We start from the raw sequence: 11,527 nt of genomic DNA, 5'->3' as shown, positions 1-11,527 counted from the left end.
GGTGGTAAAACCTATTTTCGTGTTTTTTATGAGGTGGTAAAGTAATACTTTTTTTTTGGGAGGTGGTAAAAGAGATTTTCGTGTATTTGTGAGGTGGTAAAAAACAAAGTTGCCTTTTTTTTTAATAAATTTTAAAAGTTGTATATCCAAAGGCAAATGAAGATGACTTCCAATAGCCTAATAACCCCCAAGCATGAAGATTTCAAGCTAATAATTTTATGTAGTGTTTGGATTTAAGCATTTCATTTGAAATATGGAATTTGATCTATCCACATTCACTTTCAAATTTTCTATCTGGAAAAAAACCTTAGAATTTCAAATTGATCATTTTAAATTTATATTCCATGTATCTTTTCCTCGCTCTTCTCTTACATTACTTCTCTCCCTCAATCTTTCTCCTTCTCATATGTTCATCCAAATTTTCTAAATTGTTGATCCAAACATGTGAGGAATCGGCATTAATCAACCTACATTTTCAACCAAGCGCCTTGATGTTGCCATTGAAATAATGAACACACCATTCTTATAGCGGTGGATTGTAGAAATGAAGAAGGTTATGAAGGTGAAGGTGTCGGCAAGTTTTAGAGATCATTATGGTTGGTAGTCGGCAAATTGATGACATTCAAAAACAAAAGAATATATAACGTAGAAGTTGATTATTGGAGGAGAAAAAGCTCACACGCTGCTTCAATGGAGAATCTAGAGTAAAATTTGATGGAGGAGAAAAAGCTCAGAAGTCGCTTTAATGGAGATTTTAGAGTATGCTACCATATAGGAGCTGAGAGAAAGATCCCAAACTTAGCCCTAGGAGAGAGCTCACAAGCTACTTCAATGGAGGACAGAAGGGAAACAGAACTCTAAGAAAGAGAAATTGGTTTTTTTTTTATTTATTTATTTTTTTTTAAATTATTATTTTTTACTTCATGTGAGAATCTGAAATGACATCATTTGAGATGTATTTGTAATTTATTAAATTGGATTTTAATTCTGTAAATGCTTGGATTCAGCCCAAATGCAAATCCAAATTCTTGCATAATCAAGCAGGTCATTTGGTCCAAATCAGAATTCCAAGTAAAATCCATGGTACAAATAAACCATTATCGCTTTCTTTATACACCCAAATGTATTGTACATTTATAAGTATTTTGTTCTCATATTGATAATTGTTTTTCATTTAATCGACAAATGAAGAGCAATAACTAACTTTGAGTTAGTTGGGTATACCGTGCACTTATATATATATATATATATATATATATATATATATATATATATATAACCCAGTTATAATGAGAACCAAGGCTAAAATAAGAACTAGGAACTAATCTAGGCCCTTAAATCATGTTAATCGGATGCTCATATGCTTCCCGTGTCCTTAATGGCATTTTCGTAATATTTCAACTTGGTTCTCACATGTTCTCAATTATATATATATATATATATATATATATATATATATATATATATATATATATATATATATATATATATATATATATATATATATATATATATATATATATATATATATATATATATATATATATATATATATATATATATATATATATATATATATATATATATATATATATATAGTTCTTGTTGGTAAAATAACTGTTGAAATCAATAACAAACAAAGATTATAAATTTTCAGGATTGAAGATCCCAAACTCACAGTCGCGCCGTGGAACAAAATCCACTGCCTTAGAAGCGAAATATGCCACCACCGGTACAAGTTTCCTAGTGACGCACGCCCCCCAAGTTTAACGCAACTCTCTCCGTAATCCGTGCACCCGAACTCGAAGAGTGGAATTGCTCAAGAACTGTTCAGATCTCAAAAGGTAGGTTTGTGTTTTCGGCTAGAAGTGAATGAATCTCATGAAAAGACAAGGCTTGGTTCTCACATGATCTCAATTCTATATATATATATATATATATATATATATATATATATATATATATAACAAATTCTAATTTACTAGCAATTGTCTAAATTTGGTGATAGCTTAGGAGCCAACCCCAATTAATAAGATTGATATACAAACTTTGTTTATAGCATTTAAGTTATGAGGGAAAGCATGTACTTCTGTAGTGGTTTAGAGTTATTGACTAGCATTTTCCCGATGCTTAGCTACTCACTTATTAATAATAAGTTATTATGAATTAACTCCATACGATTAGTTTTATTTATTGGTGATAATAATACAACAGTGAAATTATGTTTTAACAACTAAAAACAAACCTACAATATGAACTCCACCATAACTTACAAAAGAAAAGGCATACAAGAATGCTCATATCATGGATCAGTTAGGTAGCATCCATCTATTATTACGCATATAATACAACAGGGGTGCCAATGATATGAACCCTTAGCTTAGCTAAATACAATGGCCACTTTCCAGAGACCTAGATTTATCATTTCTGGTACCACCACTTACATTATTGTCATTCATATATATCATTCTATCCCGTTAGCTGATGATGATCTGAGTTCAGAATCTGATCGAGAAAACATGCATGTTAAGAGGTTGGTCACTCATACTCTACTATTAGCTGGCATTGGTATCACTCCATCAAAGAAATCACCAAAGTAGTTGCGAGGCTCATGTACAAGCCTCGAGATTATGTCCCTTAGCGTAATGACACCTTCAAGACATCCGCCTTCATCAACCACGTAGATACGATGGATGTTCAGAGAGTCAAGGGTGAGGATAACTTTCTTGAGAGTGTCATCCTTTTTGCATGTAATCATCCCACTTAGTGGAGGTGATGATCCTTCATGGTGTTCTCTGTATTTCTTTGAAGCAAGTAAGAAGTCCTTAGCAGTGATAGATCTGCAACAATAATTATTATGACATTAAATTTAAGAAGAAAATGTTCGATTTATGATAATCGTATGTGCCAAACATGAGTTTATGCAAACATATCATATATATGCTTTGGTGTCTCTAGTTGTATGACTAAGCCTTATTTTAGGTGAATTCTAAACTAAGATCGCCACATGTTTTTTTGCTCTTACTACATAGGATCTAAAAACAGCAGACATATTACCTCAGTCCAGAATTACACTCGTACTATTCTGGGATACACGTTAAATTTGTCACATTTCCTAATAGATTTTCATGTATAGCCAACTTAAATGAAGCAGTGGGGACAGAGGGTAATAACAGACCTGCAATCCTTGTATATCTCTGGAGCAGTCAAAAGAAATTGAACATCCCTTATGCTAATATTACCAACTGCTTTAGCTCCATCGCGTTCAACAACAGGAATCCCTCCAACACCCTTTAGCCTCATCAGTTTGAAGGCCTGAAGAACCGGTTCATCCTCATAGACCTAGAAGAAGATAGAAACAGCAAGTCAATACAAAGAATGCCTTGAAAGCTAGGAAATTAGGAATGTGTTATTTTTGAGGGGGTGGGGTGTAGTGTGTGCTGGTATTTCAGAGAGCCGAGACACATTTCTCGAAATTTATCACAACAAATTAAACGGCATGCAAAATTGGAGTGTAGTATTCCAAATTAGTGCCTTTGACAAAAGAAACGGTTTCAGAGATTCAAAATAAATACTACCCAGTACTTAGCTTGCACCCATTTAATGATACTGAAAATTAAAGAACGAAGATTTTTATCTAACAAGAGATTAACAACACTGCCTTTTGCTCTATGTAGAAAAGAAGGCAGTAAAGAACCACAAACCTTGACTACTTCCTTAGGAGTCATCAGTGGAAGACCAATTTCAGTGAGCTTTCGGGTTCCAAAGTTTTCAAACCAATGAAGCCCGGCACACTCAGCTAGCATGTGAATAACAGCAGACTGAGTTATTATATTCTCAACCTTTGCACCACCAACAACAGGAACACCTTTCATTTTGTACTTTGAGAGCAGCAGCAGGACAGTCAACATAGAGTTTGTCTCTTGTAAGGCTAGAAATGGAGCCCACCGAAATGACCCTGAAATATCTCGAACCTGTTTATATAAAGGTTAGTTGATGCAAGAATTATACTGACATTTGCATGAAGTATAAAAAAGAAAATTAAAAAGATTCACCGTTGTTTTCTTGTATAGCTCCGAAGCAGTAAGTGCCCCAAAGAAGTTTCCAGAAGTCATTGCAGCAGATCTTGGGCTCATGGTTCTTTCTAGTTTTTTGACCCTATTTACTCCATTTGTGTTAACCGCAGCTGCACTGCTATTGCTCTTTGGGGATGGTAAAACTCGGTTTGTCTCATCATCTTCTGACTGCCAGGAAAGCATTATAAACCTCAAGAGAATATCAATAGAGTTCAAAATTCATTAGTAGTAGTATATTGTCAGAACACAGTAAAACCTCAATCCTTTTTTTTTTTTTGGGGGGGGGGGGGCAAGGTATAACCACTTTAAAATCACTGCTTACCCCCATAAATTTGGTTTTTGCTATGTTCTCAATTCAAAAGCAAAAGTAACAGTCAGCTTACATACAATTGCTGAAAATGGACACAGTTGATAAACGGGCCTAGACCACACCCACCACAAGCGTCCACTTTATACAACTAAGGAGGTTCCACCTCAAAACCAAATGGCAATGAGGGGAGTAGCCCTTTAGCCTTATAAAGTGGACACAACTTTCTCTTTTCTGCAATATGGGATACACATCCCAATATACCTCCACTTTTTCACTCTTTCAACATGGGACAACACTTTCACTCACATGTGGGTTTGCTCATGGGCTCAACAACAGTACATAGACAACCTACTTTGACTTACAAATAAGAAGAAAAAAAAAACTCAATTAACAAGGCTACATAATGTCCTTTTCCTGGAGCTCCTAAAGTAAATCTAAAGGGGCAGACCGGACAGAACATATACAAACTTCTATAACTTAGAATAACAACTTCTCAATTAGCAAGGTTACATGTATAGGCAATATCATTTCCCCGATCACTATAGTAATTCTAAAGGGAGGGTCGAATAGAAACAGATGAAAACAATCGAACTGTATCTATCAAAACTAATTAATGAAAAATTAAACGACTTTTCAAGCCCAATATTTCTTAGCAACAAGCAATAAAACTACAGGATAACACTACAGACGTTCACCTCACATTGGTATACGGTAGCAAGTCATGATACTCGAACGTGTGGAAGAAAAATTAAACTGATGAACAATGCCGAGAAAAAAGGACAATTAGACAGTTTTGAAGCAACCAAATGCACATAGCATACAAAATTCAGATATAAATTAATCAAAACACTTAAACAAGTTGTAAAATGTAGCGAGACTGCAGCTCAATAACTAATCCATCTTTCACAGACCATTTCTAAAAACAGCTTAAGTTTCAGAGATTGAGCTAAGAGCCTAAGAGGTTAGCTGACCTGATGCAGTATCCAAACAGCTATTCCAGCAAACTCCACAATCCCAATATATCTCTCAATCCAAGTAGCATCATCTGACGCTTCAACATCGACAACAGGCGCGCTAAGAAGTTTATGCTGAGAAAGTATGCTAACAGCTTCAGCCAAACTACAGTTCGATTTTATTTCAACTGCATAACACATAATTAATTAGGACACTGGCTCGACATACTGGAACATCACTACATCGCAAATTTCTGAATAACCAATCGCAATACGTAAAGAATGTCTTTCATATAGGCCAAATAGTACTATCATGGCATGTTCAATCAGTAAACATCAGAACTACTGCATAATACTTCCTCCGTTGTAGTAATATGGCAACAACGATGAAATTACGCATCCCAAAACACATTTTATATGCTAAATATCTATAATTGTAAAAGCATTTTATGAGGCAAATCCAACAAGATCTCGCATGACTATATTTTGCTTAACATATAAATCATATTATACGGTCAAAACAAGAATGATGAATAGTTTAAAAAGTTCATTGTTACAATATTAGTAGAAAGGAGGAAGTATTAATCAAATTGATGAGACTACCTAAACCTTTTTGATCCAAACCCATCACTTTTACAAAACAAACAACAATGGAAAAAAATATTGCACTTCCTTTTTTTTTTTTTTTTCCATCACAATGATTTGAATTTTACACTTCTCAATAAGTCAAAATTATAATCGAAACAACTCTGACAGGAACATACTTAGCTTCACTAAAACTAATGATGATCAAACGAAAGTATATGAATGATGCAAATGTAAACATGTTGCAACTAAAAGAGAAACTGATTAGTTAAATTAAAAAAAAATATACTTGTATATTTGCTCCAATAATTTAAGTGCCCATAATCATTTTTATGCACTGTATATAAGAATTATAACATAAGTTACGTGAATTTATGTTAGAATCATCTCAATATACTATATAATACTTATATTATTTCAACTTTTACGGAATACAATTTATACCTATTGATAATCAGAGATGCCTATCTAAAGAGTCAAATCATTTAAAAAAAAAAAGAGCAGAGGAAATAAAATTTTTATTTTATTTTAATTTGTCCCCTAATAAATGTATTGTTGGAAAGTGATTGGAATAAATAAAATCACAAAATTTAATCAACAAAATAAAACCCAAAATTCATAACAATATTACTTTTCATGATCTAAACCTAAAATAATTGAAATTATAATCTGTATCAATCATCATCAAATTAAATAATTCCATCTTACAACGTTTTAATTATAATTCATCAAACACTCATAAACATAATCAAACATCACAAAAAAAAAAAAAAAAAAAAAAAAAAAAAAAAAAAAAAGGCAACAAACCTTTGGAAGCTTGAGCAAGAGGAAAGGAAGAAACAGGAATACTCTCAAAACAAGCATTAAGTTTATCAGTAGGACTAAGTTGAGCTTCTAGATTATCCCAAATATCCTCTACTCTCATCCCTAATTTCGCCTCTGGACTCGATGACTCCATCATTTTTCCTTCTCTCTCAAAAACATTACCATTCTCTCTTTTCTTCAACTGCACCTCCATTTTTTATCAAATCAAATCACCTTCTAAAATATCTTCCTTCCTTTTCTTTTTGTTTTTCTTTTGTTTTAGCAATTAAAACAAAATAAAGGAGTGATTAGTTAGATGAAAATGATGGGTGTATGTATATATGAATAATTGGAGGTTTTATTCTGTGTGTTGGGGAATATGGGGGATATGATGGGGTGATTGGTTTGATGGAATCAGAGGCGTTGAAAGGTAATGATTGAGGGGTGATTGGGTCAAATGGGTAAGTATGATGGAGTGTTGACGTGGTATGGGGTGCTAAATATGGAGACTTATCCGTTTAGATTTATTTGTCTAGATATTGATGGGTGTCACTATGTCAGTAATTAAAATGGATATACTTGGATAGATTTATATGAACACTCCTATGTTTATGTTCAAGTACACTCTTGTCCAATTGTCCGCCCATAGGTAAAGATTTGTTTTTTATAAGAATAATAATTTAGGACAAGTGTACTACTCCTGTAATAAACGGATTTCTTAAATTAATTTTGTTTAGGGTAATTTTACCCCGCCACGTGGTCCACAGAGGATAACACGTGTCAGCCTCAGGTTGGCCCAAAGTGGACCAATCCCTGCCTGACACGTGTCACTCCAAAAATTAGGGGGAAAATGGCGGCCTTTAGGCCCAAATCCCGAGAAAGCCGCAAAGCGGCGCAGCCCACCAATGATTAGGGTTCAGTGACCTAATCAGGGGCACAAATCCCAAAGACCCTATAAATAGGGAGATTTCCCTCTTTTGGGGGACACGTTTTTTTCCATTTATTACAAACATTCCCTATGATAGAGACATTTGAGCTTGGAAACGGAGCAGATAGTCACCTAAAATTCCGCACCTCTTTCTCTCCCTACAAGTTACTAACTTGTGCGTCGGAGGTGGAGCACCACCCAACCGATGTCTCCGTTTGTTTTGCAAGTACAGCTCACGCCGGATCAGTCTTCGTGTTGTAACTCTCCCAAGGGACAAAAACACCCAAAATAGTGCGGGCTGCTAGCTCGGCTAATCCCCTAGCACTCGGGATTCCGATGCTAGGGGTATTATGGTCATTGTTGATTTATTACTAATTTGTCGTCTCGTCTTTTTATTATTTTTTACTCGACTTCCGACGCTCGGTTTCGACGCTCTAAGCTCGAATTTCCGACGTCTAAATATTTAACACTCGGGCGACGAATTAATTTCTTCCGAATTAATTCGTCGACTTAGTTCGTATATTTTGCTTGGGTGTGACTCGAAGGGTTCAGTCAAGATTAAGCTGTATTATTAATTATATTAATATTACTGATCGAAAGCGGCTTCCACCCAGGCATTCCGATCACTTGACCTTACTGAATATATTAGCTTTCTAATAATTCTGAACCCGCTATCAGAATAATACACTTGTTCGAAGGACACCATTCCTTCCATAACTGTCCGGTAAGTTAGTAAGCGCACTAACTACCGTATTTGCTCCCATTCAAGAAGTGCATGTTCCTGAAGGTTCGGCGCGCCTGTCGACTCGTGAGATAACGCTTACAGTAATTCTCTACCTTTTAGTCCCGAGAGGTAGATCTCGCAAAGCTTCGGCTGAGTAAAATTTTACGCAACACCTACGCCGTACGATACGCCATTTGCATTTTTAAGCTACATGAAAACACCTTCCTTTTTGCTTCGGACGTGAAAAAAGAAGAAAACCCGGACATTTGTAACGTCAGTACAGTAAAATGACAAACCTGTCTATGGGTGCTTTTACGTAAAGCACCACCACGGAACGTCTTAAGGCACTCTTACGAAAAACGTTCAAAACGTATGCTTGGGGAAGGCACAAAGCACGGTGTGCATCCTAGAATAATGCAAAAAACTAACAAAGAAGAAAACAAACTATAGTATGCAAAGCAATTTAAAAAGATTTTGATAATTTGCGCGCCATTACGTCTAATAACGAGCAAAAGCCGTTAAAAAATGATCAAACGAATCAAAATCAAGATTCCGCTCATTTTAGTGACCAGTATCCGCGCGCAACTCAGAGGGTCGCGTTGGCCAGGCGCGCGCATCATTCTGAGTTCCGCTGGTATGTCATGCGCAACAGATTCAGTTGCACGCGACATTTATGTCAGTAAAGTGAAAATTGCAAACGCGATTTTTCACTTCACTCTTTCTTTTCTCCTTCCTTCGCCATTTTCGACCCTTTCTCTCTCTAGGAAGCTCGGTTTTTTTGCGATTTTCGAAGCTAAAGGAAGCAAATTTCGTCCTTAATTCATATTTTCCATAATCCAATGTAAGTTTTTTGCTAGAATTTGTTATTTTTTGGCTGAATTCAAACGATTTTTGGATCGTTAAACCCCAAATTTCGAATTTGGGGGTTTTCGATTCAGTCCATTATTCTTGAAATTGTTTGTTCTATGTTGTCATGCTATGTTTAAGGATTTTTTTGCAACAAATTTCATGAAAAATGGTTAAGTATTGAGCCTTGTATGAGCATTTCTTTGTTCAAGTTCGTTCTTGCTTTTTTTTTTCGAATTTTGCTTGATTTTATTGCTTTTTCTTGCTCATTTTGGTTATAATTGTTGATTATGAAGTATATTATAGTGATGGAACTAATATAACTTTCATAATTCATTTTTGTGAATTTTGAATTGTTGAAAAAAAAATGGCGTGAAACATACTCTTAGCTTATTTTTGCCATATTCGAACTTCAAAATTGTTTGGTAGACAATAATTGTGTTTATATTTCTATTATTCGTCTAAAAGTAGTTGATTCTTTGAGATTTTGGAATACAATCCCTTGAATACTTAGTTGAAACTGGTATAGAATGGCTTTTATGGGTGTTAGAAGCCCCCATTTACTGAGTTTAACTGCAGGCATTGTAGCCCCCAAGTATGGGTGGCATTCGATTTTCGTGTTTTACCCTATTGGCAGCCGTTATGCTGCCGAAATGGGTCTAGAAAACATATATTAGTTTAGTTTAGGAAATAAAGTAAACTAATTAAAGAAACTTTATCCATCATAGCATGGACTCGCCTCCATTTGTCGATGCTGAGGAGATTCTCGGTGGTCCGGACGAGGCAGTTTGCCCTCGGATGGGTGACCCGTCCTCGAGAGGAGGTTCGAGAGCGACGCGTCGCGGCCGATCGACGTCGCTAGGAGGATGTGGTTTGGGAGGCTCCTCCCAACTGGGACCCAGACCATCACGTTTCGATCAGAGGGTGGCGCGACATCGTGAGTTTTTCTCGCCTTTGTTTCTTTCTTTTTTCTTTTATTTCTTCTCCTTTTTAAACCATAACCGTTTTTTTTTCTATTCTTTTATTTTCCTTAGAGTGAGCCTAGCATGCGTTTGTACAGCTCTGGTGACATGTGAGCCCGTTTTGAGAGTTTGCCCGAGGTGGCAAAGGAGATTGTAGCACTTTCTGGGATTGACTCCTAGCTGGCGGCTCTTCGGAATTTATCGAGTCAGCCTGCATCGTCAGCTTTCCTCCGTGGATTGCTGGAGTTTTAGTGGGATTCCACCAACACTTTCCACTTTCCATGGGGAGAGATGATAGTTACCCCTTTCGACTTCTCTATGATTATGGGTTTTCCTTTTAGAGGCGAGCCTTTAGTCATAGAGTTCGTTAAGGGGTCAGACGAAAGACTGCGTGACCTTGTGGGGGACCGTCTTGCGTCGGCTCTTCACGTGTACACGCAGTATTGTCCGTACTCGGTTCCTTCCAACGAGTTGTCGACTGACGAGCTTGACCGGCAGTGTACACCTGAGCAGCTGGCTCGGATATACATTGCCCACGTTCTTTCCGTCACCATCTTGAGTGATCGAGGAGAGCGTTTCGCCATTGGGTTACTTATTTGCCTCAGCTATTTGGGGCAAGTAGGTGACCTGAGGTTGGCGGAGGTGTCGTATGCCCGTATGCTTACAGCTATGGGCAAGGCGACCCGGGTGATGGATTCCGCGGCAGCTACTGAGGTGCCTCGGATTTCTCTTACATGGCATGGACGTATCCTTGAGGTACGTGTTTTAAGCTTATTTCGTTTATGTAGGCGTCGTTTGAAGTGCGCCTACGTTAAAAGCATGTGGTGAATATGCTTGGCACTCTTAGGAAGTGGGAATTGACATATACGATTAGGGACAAGGAAAGTAGGGAGCCGCCAACAAGTTTTTAAGGAACTTGTAAACCGTTCACAGATCATAAAAGGCAACCACGATAAAGGGACAACGAAGGCAACAACGATTGACTCGTGAAGGTTACACCCCATTCATAATCCATGAGATTACTAACTCCATATGTTTTGGAACCACAAAAGGAGGATCGGGGATGATGGTACGAAGTGAGTCATGGAGTCACATTCGCCCGTATTGGCCTCTACTCGATTCTTATAGTGAAAAGTGATTTCTGCGATCTCAAAGGCATACAAACAAAATATTCAATTTGCTCCAAACTATTATTAGGCTAAATTGGTTAAATATTAATGCAACATGTAATTCTAAAATATTTGTGATCACTTGATTAAATAACAAGATTAAGAGGAACCTAAACCGGTTGTCCAAATTATCTTATTAGGCGTGATTTTCAATTACATATTCCCTTTAA

The 11,527-nt window shown here is 36.5% G+C and overlaps 1 protein-coding gene across 1 annotated transcript; it reads right to left on the bottom strand.

The window, feature by feature from the left end:
* Nucleotides 1-2,273: 2,273 nt before the first annotated feature.
* On the bottom strand, nucleotides 2,274-7,034 carry LOC145600038 (SNF1-related protein kinase regulatory subunit gamma-1-like). Its single transcript, XM_081655921.1, has 6 exons — nucleotides 6,732-7,034; nucleotides 5,358-5,527; nucleotides 4,056-4,244; nucleotides 3,705-3,974; nucleotides 3,179-3,342; nucleotides 2,274-2,840 (listed from the first exon to the last, which is right to left on the bottom strand). Exons 1-6 carry the CDS (start codon nucleotides 6,940-6,942, stop codon nucleotides 2,543-2,545), a joined length of 1,302 nt encoding a protein of 433 aa, XP_081512047.1. The 5' UTR covers nucleotides 6,943-7,034; the 3' UTR covers nucleotides 2,274-2,542.
* Nucleotides 7,035-11,527: the final 4,493 nt, after the last annotated feature.

Source organism: Chenopodium album, chromosome 2 (assembly GCF_948465745.1).
Source record: "Chenopodium album chromosome 2, dcCheAlbu1.1, whole genome shotgun sequence".
NCBI classification, from domain to species: domain Eukaryota; kingdom Viridiplantae; phylum Streptophyta; class Magnoliopsida; order Caryophyllales; family Amaranthaceae; genus Chenopodium; species Chenopodium album.
This window is presented reverse-complemented; position numbering and strand designations above follow the sequence as displayed.